The sequence below is a fragment of the Geotrypetes seraphini genome, chromosome 4 (assembly GCF_902459505.1).
Source record: "Geotrypetes seraphini chromosome 4, aGeoSer1.1, whole genome shotgun sequence".
NCBI lineage: Eukaryota > Metazoa > Chordata > Amphibia > Gymnophiona > Dermophiidae > Geotrypetes > Geotrypetes seraphini.
The window spans coordinates 177,023,102-177,039,546 of record NC_047087.1 but is presented as its reverse complement, the minus strand read 5'-3'; the positions used below and the strand labels follow the sequence as shown (position 1 = coordinate 177,039,546).

Sequence of the window (16,445 nt, the reverse complement as noted above, 5' to 3'; positions counted from 1 at the left end):
AACACACTTCCTGATTAACATGGAAAGCCGAAACCATCTTTGGCAGGATGGAAGAAACTGTCCGAAAGGAAACCCCAGTCTCCAAAAATACAGAGGAACAATTCTCTGCAGGAAAGAGCTTGGAGTTCCGACACAAATTGCGCCAAAGTAATGGCAACCAGAAAAAAAGGTTTTGAGCATCAAATCTAAGAGGCAAGCATCTTGAAGGAGTTCAAAAGGAGTCTGCATCAGTATGAAAGCATCAGGTTAGGGTCCCAGGAAGGGAAAGGTTTCTTAACCGGCAGTCTGACATGAACAACCCCCTTCAAAAATCTAGCAACATTAGGATGAGACGCCAATGAGGAACTATAATCCCAGGATCTAAAACAAGAGAGCCGGCCACCTAGACCCGAAGAGAAGCCACAGAGGCCTTTATCTAGGCCAGCCTGAAGAAAAGCGAGAATCAGTGAGATCGGAGCTGAAAAAAGGTCCACCTGGTCGTGGGCGCACCAATGTTGGGAGGCATTCCACGCCTTAGCATAAACAGAAACTGTGGTTGATTTCTTAGACTTGAGAAGAGTATCAATAACCAGAGCAGAATAGCCCTTGTTCACTCAAAAACCATGCTGTAAGAGCAAAGTTACCCAGATCCTCCAAGGACACTGGACTATGCGTGAGTAGGTTCAGATGGGCGCTCAGCTGAAGTCTGCAATCCCTGTGCAGACACATCAGATGTGTACCACAGTCTGCGAGGCCAATCTGGAGCTACCAGAATGACGTGGCTTGGATGGACCGCGATCCGCCAAATGACCCAGCCTATTATTGGCCAAGGAGGAAAGACACTTTGTTTCTTGCTTTGGCCATGAGGTCAAAACACAGCCGAGCCCATCACTGCACTATGGCTCAGAACGCCACTGCGGAAAGACCACTCGCCTGGAACCAGAGTCTGTCTGCTGAGGAAATCTGCTTGTACATTGTTGGCTCCCACTACATGCGCTGCTGTCAGCACTTGGAGGTGACGTTCCGCAAAAATAAAAAGAAGGCGGGCTTCCTGAGCCAGAGGACTGCTTTTGGTCACTCCCTGGTGATAAGACGTAGGCTACTACCATCACAATGTCTGAGAACACCCTGTCCATTTGGCCCTCCAGAGTCTTCTGCAATCACATTAGAGCTAGTCAAATGGCTCTGAGCTCCAACTGATTGACTGACCATTTCCACCGAACAGAACACCCCTGAACAGAACACCGATTGAAGTAGGCTCCCTAGCCCCAAAGGTTGGCATCTATCATCACTATGATCCAAGAGACAATTTGCAGCAGTACACAACTGTGGGAGAAGCTACCAATTCATGCTTGCTCAAGCTTCCAAAGTCCAAGGAAGACATGCCTGCAAAGCATCTCTGTGTGGAGCCCAGTGAGACAGCAAAGCATGCTGAAGAGGATGCATGTGTGCCCTCGCCTAAGGAACCACATCCAGCATGGCATCCATGGATTCCAGAACTTGAAGATATTCCTATGCTGAAGGAGCCAGCTGCCCTAGAAGGGAAGAAATCTAGGCATACAGTTTCTATCTACGGGCTTCTGGGAGATAGACGCAGCTTGGAGTCATGTCGAAAAGAATCCCCAGATATTCCAGTGACTGCATGGGAGTCAGGTTGCTCTTTCTGCAGTTGACAATCCAGCCCAGGTCCTCCAGCACCTGGAGCACCCACTCCACCAGGCACCGTCCCTCAGACGAGGGAGCTCTGATCAACCAGTTGTCTAAGTAAGGGAAGCCACCACAACCACAATCACCTTGGTGAAGGTATGGAGTCTGCTGTTCTAGAACTGAAATCGAAATGTGCAAGTACGCCTCCATGAGATCCAGTGAGGCAAGAAAATCTCCTGGGGCCACTGCTGCAATGACCGAACGCACTGTCTCTATGCAAAAGCATGGAAACTTGAGAGCCAAATTCACATGCTGAAGATCCAGAATAGGCCTACAATCTTCACAGCCTTCCTTTGGCACAATAAAGTATATAGAGAATCTGCCGGAGCCAAAGTGTTCGGGTGACACTGGCTCTGTAGCTTAAATATCTAGCAAATGCTGAATGGTGGCTTGAAGCTTGAGCGGTTTGTCCAGGTGACCTATAGGGGTTGTGGGTTCAAACCCCATGCTGCTCCTTGTGAGCCTGGGCAAGTCACTTAATCCTCCATAGCCCCAGGTACGTTAGATAGATTGTGAGCCCACCAGGACAGAGAGGGAAAAATGCTTGAGTACCTGATTGTAAAAAAAACCGCTTAGATAACCTTGATAGGCGGTATATAAAATCCTAATAAACTTGAAACTTGAGAGTCCACAAACCAATCTGTCAGAGGCCGGGAAATTCCAGCTTGTAGCCTGACCAAATAATGTTCAAGACTCACTGGTCAGACGTAATGCAAATCTAGGTGGGAAGAAAGGCGGAGAGTCTGCCCCACTATCGATAGAGGGGCATCCCTCGGCCTGGCATTATTGTGCCTTTTTGGCAGAGGGCAACAAACAGGAGGTGGAAGGCTGGGGATGCCTGTAACCAGCAAACTAGAGCCATCTTGAGAGGAATCAGCTCCACTGTTGGTGTTTTGCAAGAGCGTGGAGAAGATTGGACATTAAATGGATCCCCTGAAGTAGCCAGTTTGGCGAAACAGAAAGACTTTTCTGTCGGGAGAAGAAGCCAGATATTGGATGAGAAGATTTTGGTTTAGAACATCTTTAGATAAGCGATACCCTTCTATATCTGACACTAGTACTTCTGATTCCCCGCAGTTAGAACCTGTTAAAAGTTTGAATTGGAGTTGTTGCTTTCCCCTATATTTTAGATAGATTGGGCTCTCATTCACCATTTTTGATATTTGAAGATCAAAGGAACACTAAGAATATAAGCTCTGTTGCACATGAATGAAAATATTACACATGAATGATTGAAAGTAAAGTATATAATTGTACGGAGTTTTTTCACAAACCAGTGATGATGCAAGCAGCTTAGGGTACTTGTGTAGTCCTGGCTGCTTGCAATTGAGGTTTTTCTCCACTTTTTGTATTTATTATTTTTTTTCACATAAGATTGTGTTATGTCCGTATTTTTTTCTATGTGGTATGAATGAAGCCCTTCTACTAAATATAATTTACAATACGTTTTAGATTATACCAGCATACTGTTGACAGGAGCCCTGTGAAAATCTCTGTAACGTGGCACTTGCATACAAGGAGCCATGAAAATTAGAGCGACCAGAACCTCGAGAGGTCCTGGGTCTGCTATCAGGCAGAGTCTTGGAGCGATGGTCCATCACAGAATCCATGAGGTTGTCCAGACCTTTCTCAAACAATAACTGTCCCTTACTCCTTTAACTGGCAGATGGTGAAACAGCTGCTTTAGGTAACTTGATGTTGAACAAGAGCAACAGTGCCACGGTAATAGGCATTTTGAGATGCAGATCTCTCATAAGAGCCATAGAAACATATGTTGCTTCTGAGCAACAATGCCAAATAAAGGGTTAAAGGGCAGTCCAGCCAAAGTATCCTTAGAAGTGGAATCACTAGCCAACTGTCTGATCCAGAGTATTCTGTGGGCAGAGATGGAGTATGCTGACACCTTTACCAAAACTCATATAAGGTCATACATATCAACCATATAATCTGTTCCAGTCAAAAGAAGTTGAGGAGGATCCACTGTCTCACTCTCCAGTGTGCACAGTCAAGAGAGACAGGCGTGTGCGACAAAGGTCGCCACCGAAGCAGCTTTGATGCCTAAAGTAGCTGCATCAAGAGAGTTTCCGGAGGACCACATCCACACGGCAGGCCTGCATATCTTAAGCACCAACCTACCTTCACTGGGCAGAGAGGTGTATTTAGTCATCTGTGCAACCAAAGAATCTGCACTGGGCTGACCCAAAAGCTGATGATATTCCTGTGCCAGAGAATACAAGCGTGACATAGCTCTAGCAATTTTAAGAGCACCCTCTGGAGAGTCAAACTGCTCTGAGACCAGAACGCTCATATCTAGGTGCCAGTGAAAGGTAGCAGACTGCGAGTGCACACTATAAAGCCAGGAGGACAAGTGGATGTAGCCAGCTGAGTGACCAAATTCAACTCCTGCAAAGATATAGAAATAACATCCTGCAAAGTCACAGACTTAAATAAGCGCAGAACTGTAGGATCATTCCCAGGATCCAAGACCCCCTAGGGATTCACAGATCCAGCACACAGTCCCTGATTTCCCACTCCGGGAAACACAGCACCTGCAAATAAGGGTTCAGCAAGCGAGTCATCTGCATCAGGATCCCCAGGATCAGGGTCAGGCAGCGCAACAGTGGCAGGCTGAGTCAAAGACAGGTCCCAAAGGAGCAATGCCATTGAGAGATGCCAAGGAAGCAAATTGGGAGTGCACAGTTCTGAAATTCAGTGCACAAAAACTTCATAAAGTCTGACAAAATGTCTAGGTCCTGAGGCATAGAGCTACCCTTAGATGACTTAAATTTGCATTTCTTAGGCTGTGGAGGGTCCACAACTAGACGGATGGAACTAACAGCTGTGCCCCAAAAATAAAGAAGGCTGTCCCGCCGGGCTAGCTGAGCGTTTAGTCACCTGCTTCAGCAGGGGAGAGACTAAGCTGGATGCTGCCTCCTCTGCTGGCAGCGCCACATAGCACAAGGATGCTATAAAAGTGCTAAATTTGTGCAATCCGGGCAAGAATCCACATGAGGAGAGCCCAAAGACTACAAAGAAATCTGCTGTCCAGGTCTTCCTACCTGGGGGAGCTGAGGCACAAGCCCTGAACTCCCAGCTCTCAAGAGCAGATTTAACTACCATGGAGTGGTGGGAAAATTGGGCCTTCTCAAATCTGGGAGCCTTTTGAATCCTATACATGGAATCCACCTCCTTAAGCACAACCTGCATAGAGTGGGGTTTCCCAATTCTCCATCTGTGCATCTCTGAGGACAGTGAAGAGAGGTACAGTGACCACTTCACTAAGGGGAGAGGAGTCATCCAAAATGGTCAAGAAATCTGCCCTAGACTCATTCTCAGTTTCCATCTTAAATGGGACAAAACCAGTGAAGAGTGCCTCAGATGGAGGCTTCCTTCTCTCATGTGTGGGGGAAGGATCCAAAAGTATACCATAAGACCCCCCTCCTCTGAGAAGGTCTAGCTTCACTTCAGACTCCCATGACTAGTCAAAATCAGATTCAAGATAGTCTTCCTGAGAGAAACAAGTCCTTGCTTGCTTTGATCTACTGGCTGTTTATCCAGGCCTCTCAGAGCACTGAGGTACAGATTTGCCCCTAACTCCGGGGAAGCTTCCTCCCCTCTATCCAATCTAGCTGGTCATACATGGGATGGACTGGACTCAGATGCATATGAAGGCAAATGTGTCAAAGGCGCTCCATGGGCACAGCCTGAGCCTTCAAGGAAGGATAGAGCTCTGCTGTGGCTGCAACATTACTACTTACCATTGCTGCTAAAGCTCTCTGCTGCTGCAGCAAGCCTTCCCTAAACATGGCCTGGAACTGGTTGTCGAAGGTAGGCATCAGCAAAGATAGGGCTGGGGCCAACATGGAAACAGCCTAATAACCTGCTGGTGCTGGGGGAGCACCCCTTTTGATGCCGATGCTTCTCAGGTGCCAGCAACACCAATGACCCAGAGCTCCCAATACTGTACTTCGAAAGGGACTGATGCATGCTATTCATAGATTTGGGCTGGTGTCAAGCATTAGGGGTCCTGCAATACTAACGAGGATGATTGAATCTTCATGCCTTCTCACTGTCAGGTCTGAAGTGGATTGGTCCTGGGGCACAACCATAGAGCCTAACTTCAAGGCAGGGGAAGACCTTCTCGATGCTGATGCATACCAAGTATCATAGGTAGCTGCTGCATCAGGTCTGATGCATCTGATACAGACATCAATGGTCTAGATTAGTGCCAAAAATTTTCATGCTGGATCTCTCTGGCTCCTATTCTGTGTGTGCAGGCAGAGGACATGGGAACAAGTCTGGCCTGAAATACTAGAATGGAAGATTAGGTTCTATTAATTGTACATTGCTTAGAATTTATGATAAGGGATTAATCAAATTTTAATAAAACTTTTTCTTACCTGGATAATCTTCTTTCTATCAATACACATAAGATTCTGTACGGTAGGTGAATATCCACTGGCCATGAACTGCTGCAGAAAGATGTTGATCACATCTTTCAGCTCCTCCTTCAGCGGAGTACAGTGTCCTCTTCAGTTTGTACCAAATTAATCAATACCACTATAACATAAGAAAGCAAAAGGAGGGGCATGAGGAACTTCTCCAAAACAGTACATTTCTGTTCTGCTCTTTAACTCAAAAAGAAGAGCAATAGTTAGTACCATTGACCACCCTGTACCAATAGTTAGTACCAATGACCACCCTGCTATGTGCAGCAAACACAAACACATATGGAGCTCAGGCGCTCAACAAACTCATGGCTTTATTAGTCCTATATGATTAAATGTACTTCCAACTGACAGAAAGCAGGCACAATGAAAACTGACAGGGTAGACTGTACAGACTCCGATCTGCTTTAACAGAAAGAAGATTATCCAGGTAAAAACCTAATCTTCCATTCTGTTATATAAACATAGGAGCCTTTACTGTAGGTGACATACCAAAGCAGTGGCAAATACCTAGGGTGAGACCGATGAGCCTGCCTGCAAAACCGAGGACCAGAAAGTGGTATCCTCTCAAGCTGCCACGTCCATTCTGTAGAATCTTATAAAGGTATGGAGAGTAGATCAAGTAGATGCTCTGTAGATCTCTTTGGGAGGCACTGCCATGGTCTCAGCTCAGGAAGCCGCTACACTTCTAGTCAAATGAGTTTTGAGAGAAATAGGCGGCTGTTTGCCACAAGCAACATACATCAATGAAATTACTATATGAATCCATCTGGCAATAGATGCCTTGGAAGCTGGTCTGCCTTGTTTTGACTAACTGGTCAGAACAAAAAAATGATCAGAAAAATGAAAGCCATTTGTCCATTCTAAATAGTGGATTAAAACTCTCCATACGGCCCGCATACAGAAGGAGGAGGACTCAGGACGGTGGACGGAGGTCTCCGTGCAGACTGAGGCCAGCCCCCAGGAGTACACTACAGTCTCCACACAGACAGAGGAGGTCGGTCAGCTGAACGAGGACATCATGCAGGAACTAAGAAGTCTCAGGGAGGAGGTGCAACGCCTGAGAAGCATCAGAGAGGATGAGGCCTACATCGATGAGGTAGTGCAGGAACTGTCCCAAATCACTGAGCAGGCCTGTGACGGATCCTTCCATGAGACGCCCAGACCGACGGCCTTGAATCCAACCACAGGGGTCCAGGAAATGGCTGAGGATGCTGACTCCTGGCAGCTAGTGACATCCTCCACAGGTAAACGTAGGAAATCCCCATCCTCCCCTCTTTCAATCTCTTCACCTTCTTCTTCTTCTTTTTCTTACCAGGGTAGCACCACATCGACCCCACAACTTATCCTGAGGAACAGATTCTAGGCCCTGCAGGAAGAGACTGCCGACAAGGAACAGGAGCGGGTTCAACACACGGTTCCATCTCCGGGGACATCGGATCGAACCCCCCAGAAGAAGCGTAGAGTAATAGTCATTGGGGACTCCATGCTGAGGGGCACTGAGGGTCCAATTTGCAGACCAGACATGCAATCGAGGGAGGTCTGCTGTCTGCCTGGAGCCAGAATCCGAGATGTGACCGCCTGTCTTGATAGACTTCTCAAGCCCCAGGACTACTTCCCCATGCTGCTCATCCATGTTGGAACGAATGATACTGCCAGGAACACCCCAGAGGACACGACTAGAGACTTCAGAGCTCTGGGGGAGAGGCTGAAGCGGACAGGAGCGCAGGTTGTCTTCTCTTCAATCTTTCCAGTCAGAGGTAAGGGAAGGGCCAGAGACGAACGTATCCTGAGGACAAATGAGTGCCGGAAATGAACTTTGGATTTCTACATCATGGAGAGACGCTGCAGGGACTTCAGGGACCAGACGGACTCTACCTGTCCAATAGAGGTAAGAACGTCTTCGGACACAGACTAGCACGCCTGCTTTGCAGGGCTTTAAACTAGGTAAGATGGGGGAGGGTACCCAATCACATACCAGAGCAGTAAGTAACAATCCTGATGAGGTGAGTCGTAACTCCGCTTCTAGGTCCGAGGTAAGTACCCTCACTGCATACGATTCTCTAGGAGACACATTGGCTCAGATGGGAAATTCTCTACAGGGACTTATCAAACACAGGGTGTGGAGGGCTATGTATGTAAATGCTCACAGTTTAGGCAATAAAATTCTAGAATTGGAGACCGAAATGATAAATGCTGACCTGAACATAGTGGCAATATCCGATACCTGGTTCACAGACTCTCATGGGTGGGACATGGCTATATCAGGCTATAACTTACTCCGTCAAGACAAAGTAGGTAAGTTAGGAGGAGGGGTAGCACTATACATTAAAGAGGACATCAAAACGACCAGGATCACAGATGTCAAGTACACCAGGGAATCCCTCTGGGTGAACCTGGCCAGAGGCAGAGAAAAATGCCTATATCTTGGTGTGGTGTATAGATCTCCAAAACAACTGGAAGACAAAGACACGGAACTAATTGAAGACATTGAAAATATCACTTTATGGGGAAGACGCTGTTCTGCTAGGGGACTTCAATATGCCTGATGCGGATTGGAACACACTTTCAGCGACGACTAGCAGCAGCAGGAGGCTATTAACGTCCATGAAGGGAGCACGACTTCAACAAATGGTATTGCAGCCCACTAGGGCCCAGTTATCCTGGACCTGGTACTTACCAACGGGGAAAGCATCTCAGAGGTCTCGGTAGTGATGCGCTAGCCTCCAGCGACCACAACATGGTAAGGTTCAACCTCAGGAAAGGTCTCCCCAGATCTAATACAAAAACCAAAGTGCTCAACTTCCGAGGCACTGACTTTGAACGCATGGGAGATTTTGTCCACCGAGCACTGCAGAACCAAGCTGCGACGGATAATGTTGAAGCTATGTGGTCAACCCTGAAATCTACCATACATGAAGCAACAAGCCTCTACATTAGATCAGTAAAGAAACGGCAGAGAAACAATAAACCCCAATGGTTTACCGCTGAGATCTCGTGCCTCGTTAAAGAAAAGAAAAAAGCATTAATTTCCTACAAACGTACGGAGAAAATGGAAGCCAAACTTGAATATACAGCCAGGACTGCAGCGGTCAAAACGGCTGTCAGGGAGGCCAAAATTCGAGTGGAAGAAAATTTAGATTCCGAGAAAGCGGAACTTCTGAATGAGTACTTTTGCTCGGTCTTCACCAGCGAAGCACCAGGTCATGGTCCACACTTACAGACAAAGCAAAGAGCGAAAGACCCGTTTTGGAATTTCAAGTTCACACCCGAAGACGTCCACTGCGAGCTGACAACACTCAAGGTGAATAAAGCCATGGGACCGGACAATCTACACCCCAGAGTACTCGGGGAGTTGTGTGATATCCTTGCAGAACCGCTATCTGTACACTTCAATCTCTCCCTCAGACTGGAAAACGGCTAACGTCATTCCACTGCACAAAAAAGGTTGCAGAGAGGAGGCTGCGAATTACAGACCAGTGAGTCTAACATCAATAGTGTGTAAGCTCATGGAAACACTAATCAAACGAAAAATAGACACGATCCTGGATGAGGAGAATCTACGGGATCCCGGTCAACATGGATTCACCAAGGGTAGGTCCTGCCAATCCAATCTCATCACCTTCTTTGACTGGGTAACAAGGAAGTTGGACTTGGGAGAATCGCTAGACATGGTATACCTGGATTTCAGTAAAGCTTTCAATAGCGTCCCTTATCGTAGGCTGCTGAGCAAGATGAGATCGATGGGGTTGGGAGAAACGGTAACTGCATGGGTCGAGGACTGGCTAAGTGGTAGACTTCAGAGGGTGGTGGTTAACGGTACCCTCTCTAAAACGTCAGAAGTGACAAGCGAAGTACCACAGGGCTCAGTCTTGGGCCCGCTACTTTTCAAATTATTCATAGGGGACCTGACTCAGGGGCTTCAAGGTAAAATAACACTATTCGCTGAGGACGCCAAACTATGTAACATAGTGAGCAGCTCCAATTTACACTATAGTATGACGCAGGACCTGTCTTTGTTGGAACGTTGGTCATCAACCTGGCAGCTGGGCTTCAATGCCAAGAAATGTAAGGTCATGCACCTCGGCAGTAGAAATCCGTGCAGAACTTACACCTTAAATGGTGAGACCTTAGCTAGGACTGCAACAGAACGGGATTTGGGAGTGACTATTAGTGCGGATATGAAAGCTGCCAATCAAGTGGAAAAGGCTTCATCTAAGGCAAGACAAATGTTAGGTTGCATCCGCAGAAGTTTCGTCAGCCGGAAGCCTGAAGTCATCATGCCGTTGTACAGAACTATGGTGAGACCGCATCTGGAATACTGCGTGCAATTCTGGAGGCCACATTACCGTAAAGATGTGCTAAGATCAGAGTCGGTTCAGCGGATGGCCACCAAGATGGTCTCGGGGCTCAAGGATCTCTCATATGAAGAGAGGCTGAACAAATTGCGGCTCTACTCTCTCGGGAGAGGGGAGACATGATTGAGACGTTCAAATATATCACCAGACGTATCGAGGTGGAAGAAGATATTTTCCTTCTCCAAGGACGCTCAGCCACAAGAGGGCATCCGCTTAAACTCAGGGGAGGGAAATTTCATGGCGACACCAGAAAGTATTTCTTCTTCGAAAGAGTGGTTGATCATTGGAACAAGCTTCCGATACAGGTGATTGAGGCCAGCAGCGTGCCAGATTTTAAGCGTAGATGGGATGCCCATGTGGGATCCCTGAGAGGGTGGAATTAAGTATGGGTCATTTGGGGCGTCTCTAGAGCAGACTTAGGGGGTGGATCTGTGGAGTGGGCAGACTTGATGGGCTATGGCCCTTATCTGCCGTCATTTTTCTATGTTTCTATCTTGCGTGGCCAAACCTGTAGCCTGAAAGGTGGGTAAGATTGACCTCTTTGCTGATGTGAAATGTTGAAACAACCTTCAGTAGCAAGGAAGGTACTGTGGGTCTACCTCCGTGATTCTGAGTTATGGTTCTCTGCATGAGTGTGCCTGCAATTCTGAGACCCTTCTCATTGAGACTACTGCCACCATAAAAACTGCCTTCACAGTGAGATCCAGCAGACGCCTCTTGAAGGGGCTTCGTACGGGGGGGGGGGGGGGGGCTTACAAAGTTCTTTCAGTATGATGTTAAGATTTCACATTGGAATGGGCTGGCATAACAGAGGCCACAATCTGAGTACCCCCTTCAAAATCTGGATGAGACGCCAGCGAAACATTTCTCATTTGAACTCAGAAGCATGAGAATTTGCCACCTGTACTTTATTTATTTAAAAATTTAGTCTGCATATGCTTGGAGAAAAGCAAGAATCACTGGGATCAGAGACTTGAAAGGCTCCACCTTATCCTTCACATACAAGAGCTGAAAAGCCCTCCAGGCCTTAGCATAGGCTGCAACAGTCAAAGGTTTTTTAGTTTGGAGAAGAGTGGAAGTGACTATTTCTGAATATCCTTTGCGTACCGAGGCTGAGCGTTCAATAAACCTGCCTTATGACGTAGGCAATCTGGGCTCTCTATGTAGACTGGACCTTGAGCCAGTAGCTTGATGCAGCTGTCCCATTGGAGCCTTAACAGATCCGCATACTATGGCCAGTGAGGCCAAATCTGGAGCTACTAGAATCACAAATTCCAGGTGAGTCGCAATTCTGCAAATGACTGGTCTTACAATGAACCATGGTGGAAACACAAAGTAGCTTCTCTTCCGGTCAGGGCTGAACCAATGCCAGTAAGTGATTAGTAGAAGTAGTAGTAGTAACCCCTACAGATTCTTGTGCCACGATAGGGGCAGTAAAAAAACAAAAACAAAACACAACCCAAAAAACAGCCATCTTCCTTTGCAACAGTTCACAAGCAGAAGATATTCACCTACAGTACATACTCTGACAGATGACAAGACGGTTGAGTAGCAAATAGAATCTGCTTGGAAGAAAGAAAAGAGGGTAGCAAAGTGCCTCAGGGACTGGTACTGGGGAACAGGTTAAAGACAAATTGCTGTTGCTTAATGAATCTAACCTGTTTCTTTCCTATCAAATTAGGGATGTTTATTGATAGATGATCTTCTAAGATCTACACTAATATTTTTAAGCCAACATTGATTCAAGGTTCAACTTTATTTAATATATCGCAAAATTAACAGGTATCTAAGCAATTTACAATTTTAAATTAAAAGAAAAGAAAGTTGGGAATGAGAGGTGGTAAGTAGAGAATCATTAAACCAATCATAGAAACTCTACCAGACTGCCCAGAGAGAATCATAGTCATTCTCAGCATGTAATTTTAAAGTAACTATTCCACCTTAGAGAGCAATGCAGTTGACCTGGCCCATCAGGGAAAGAGATGGGGATTTTAGTCTAGATATTTTCTGAGAAAATAGGTAGTTGTTCCATCCTAGACTTAAAGGTGTTTAACAAATTTTTTGTAAAAAAATATTGTTCAGGATAGTTTTCCCTGTGAATATCAATTATGGGAATTAGTTCCAAAGATAACACTAAACATCTCTAAAAGCCACTGGGAACCTTCTCAGACAGTGAAGGAAAAACAGCCAATGCAAAATCAAATGGCTCAACAGTGAGAAGAAAAAAATCTGCTCATTTTCAAAACAGGTTGACGTAATACGGCTGGAGCTCAGGCCTAAGGGGGTCTCTGGATCAAAGAGAAAGACAACAAAACCTGGGCGAAAAGACATCAGAAACAAAGAATGAAAACAAAAAATAATGGATGAAAACAAGGAAAAATACCAGAAGAAACGTAGAAGTTTAAAGTTGGGCAAGAAGGCACCTATGCATTTGTGAAAAAAGGCCTCTTAAAGAGGGAGTACACTGGGCAGCATCCACACTGGGCTCCATCACCCAATTGTGAGAAAAATATGGCTTACTTGTCCTTGGAGGGAAAAAAGAAAGTACATTGCTTCTCGTTCTAAGTCTCCAAAATCACAACTATCCATAGCTTCCATAACGATGGAGCTTGGTAGTTGTACACAGCTCTGACAAATTTTAAGAATGATATAAAAAATTTTCTGCATCACCATATACAGTTCAATATTATTTCTGAAACACATACTAACAAAACAGAAGGATAAACTCAGAAGGGATTTGGGGATCAATGAAAGTTTACAAGCAAACGCTAATCAATAAATATTAAATATGTTCTGAATTAAAATAGAATAAAGTATGGACCCCTCAACATAATTATTGCTCATTTGTTACAGCGCTGCGTACATGTGGTAGCACTATAGAATTAATAGTAGCAGTAAAAATATGGTGGGATAATAAAAACTCTTTTGAATGGCTGTTTATTAGGAACTCTCCTTTTTCTGTTGTTATTGTTCATATGACAGGAACATTGTATTCTATAAAATTTCAAAAAGCACAGATAAAGCTAGTCTACGCTTAATCCATATTACTTCTTGTACACAGCCCCTCTATAAACTGACCTGGTAATCTGCTTGTTGCACCATGGAGATCCATAAGCACGGCCATCCTGTAGGGCTTTTAACACCAGGAGATGACATTCACGATAACGGAGCAAGAGATCAGCATCAGCACCACTAGTTGCATCCAGCAACCCTTCGACAGCCTTAAGAAGGAGATATGCACACTTTAAACCCCAAAACAGACTGGAAGGAGAAAAGGAGATTCTACAAGATCAGATTTAAATGTTTGACTGAAGTTGAACATATAAATACATCCTTTACACTTACCTTTTTTTTTAAGCAGCAGCAGTCAAAAAGAGTCAAACACTGCATCCAGCTGCTTCATATGGACAATATTACAGATGAATTGTTAAGAATCTTTTCTTCAAACACAATAGTCTACAAAATTGAATGGAAACAAACCCATCCTTACCCTTGAACAATAGTACACAAAAGTACCATAAAATCAAAGCCTTGGTCTGGGGCCTTTGTGATGGTTTGGGGGTCATAAGAGCAAACTGATATCATTAATCCAGAATAGTGAAACCCTGCCTCATCCATCCACCTACTGGGAGCACAGTCATTCACCTCCTGGAACTAATTGAATGCTTCATTGTGAAGCTTGGGGGATTATCTGCTGTAAATATGGATCCCATATTGCTATTCTGCCTTTTTGGAAAGTTTCAAGTTTATTCAGTACTTGATATACCACTTATCAAGTATCTAAGTGGTTAACAATAAAAGCAGAAATAGAATAAAATTAAAATACATACAGGATACAGGGATAACAAAAGCAAATTGACATGATACATAAGGAAAGAAAGGGATAAATACAATATTTATTAAAAAAAAAAAAAAAAGAAAAGAATACAAAGGTTTACCTTAAGGGGAGGGAAAATATACTTAAAATTTAAAGTAATAAAGAAAATCTTTAAAAATGATAAATTATAGGTGTCTGGAAATAGGAATGTTTTGAGGTTGGATTTGAATTTGGCTATTGAAGAATCTTGGCGAAGATGTAAAGGCATAACATTCCATAATGTGGGTGCTGTTACTGAAAAAATTAATTTTTGTATTGTCAGACAATATGTCATAAAGAAGGGACAAAGATTTTGATTATTTGATTGTAGTGTTCTTGAAAGGTTATATGGTAAGAGTAGTTTGTCGATACCCACTGGAGAGTTGTATTGTTTAGATTTGACGAAGATAATCAAGATTTTATATGTGAGATGGTGAGTGATAGGTAGCCAATGAGAACCAATAAGAGGAGCGACATGAGCAAATTTCATTGACTTAAATAATGGTTTCACGGAAGCGTTTTGTATTAATTGTAGTCTTCTCTCTTTTTGACAGATTCCTTGGTACAAAGAATTGCAATAGTCAAGATGTGAGATGACAAGCAAATGAATTAGAATGCTAAGAGATGCAGGTTTTAGCAAAGAATGTTGAACGTATCATCTGTAATTTGTAGAAACAATTTTGAACTACTGAGATAATTTGATGTTGGCAAGTCAATTTATTGTCCAAGATTACCCCAAGTAATTTAATTGTACTTTCTATCTGAATTGATACTGATCGTAAACAAATAGGCGAGATTAGATCTTCTTTGTCATTGCATGGGAATAGAAGAGCTTCTCGTATTTAAACATAATAACATAACATAATTCTTTATTTATATACTGGGCATACACCTTTCGGTTCATTTAGCATGTGTTCATTTAGGGCTCCTTTTATGAAGGTGCGTTAGGACCTTAATGCGCGGAATAGTCGCGCTCTAGCCGCTACCGCCTCCTCTTGAGCAGGCGGTAGTTTTTTGGCTAGAGCGTGCTAATCTGGTGCATGCGCTAAAAACGCTAGCGCACCTTCGTAAAAGGAGCCCTTAGTCATTGATTTGTTCTAGTTTGTGATTCATTTCTTGAATTTTGGCAGGGTTTTGAGAGTTTAAAGGATGCAGAAGTTGCACATTATCTGCATAAGCAAATACAGTAAAGCCTATTGAATGTGCTAAAGTCAGTAATGGTGCGAGAAAGATGTTGAATAAGATTGAAGATAGTATAGAACTTTGTGGTACACCAAAATCCTGGGTATAGGTTTCAGAAGTGGTGCTGCATGAGCATACTTGATATTGGTGATCTGAAAAGTATGAAGAAAACCAGTCTAAGATGGTTCCTGAGACTCCTATAGTTTTTCATCTATTTAACAAAAGAGAGTGATCAATAGTATTGAATGCAGCTGTGTTTGACTATGGCGGTATAGAAAAATAAAATTATTATTATTATTAAGAGAGATTAGTAGGACCGATTTCCTATGATCCAGAAAGTATAGAATTGAAGTAGTGAGACCTATTAATGAAAGTTCGGTGGAATGGTTAGATCGAAACCCTGTTTGGCTATAGTGCAATGGACTTTTTTCAAGAAATTCAGATAGTTGATTAAATACCACTTTTTCTGCAAGCTTTGCTATGAAAGGGAGATTAGCTATTAGACTATAACTTGAACTTTCATCAGAATGAAGATTTGGGTATTTTAATTTGGGGCGAATAGTAACAGATTTCCAGTTTTTGGGCATCAGTCTTTGTGATAAGATTTTGGAGATCATACATTGAATGTAGGAGCTAAAAACGTTAAAGTGTCATTTAAGGATGATTGATGGAATGGGGTCAAATGGAGCTTTAGACATTTTCATTGTTTGAATAGTTTTTTGAATGTCAGATATTGTTGGTATAGAGAAAACAAGAAAGCTACTAAAAGATAAATGAATGCATTTGGTCAGGGATCCTAATTTTGGGGAAGCAGGTAATAGTTGAAGTGTTTTATGTAATCCACTTAGAACTTTTGTAAGATTTGGTGGCATATCAAATTTTAATAGACAAACATATTTTGTACTTGTTGAATTT

General features: G+C 43.8%; 1 protein-coding gene across 13 annotated transcripts in view; it reads right to left on the bottom strand.

The window, feature by feature from the left end:
* The window catches only part of CNOT1 (CCR4-NOT transcription complex subunit 1), a 1,050,915-nt gene that overhangs the window by 202,033 nt on the left and 832,437 nt on the right, over window positions 1–16,445 (bottom strand). For all 13 annotated transcript variants that reach the window (XM_033940598.1, XM_033940586.1, XM_033940591.1 and 10 more), the window contains one exon: window positions 13,571–13,713. In XM_033940598.1, the coding sequence (XP_033796489.1) occupies window positions 13,571–13,713 (143 nt within the window). The remainder of the gene's footprint in view (window positions 1–13,570; window positions 13,714–16,445) is intronic.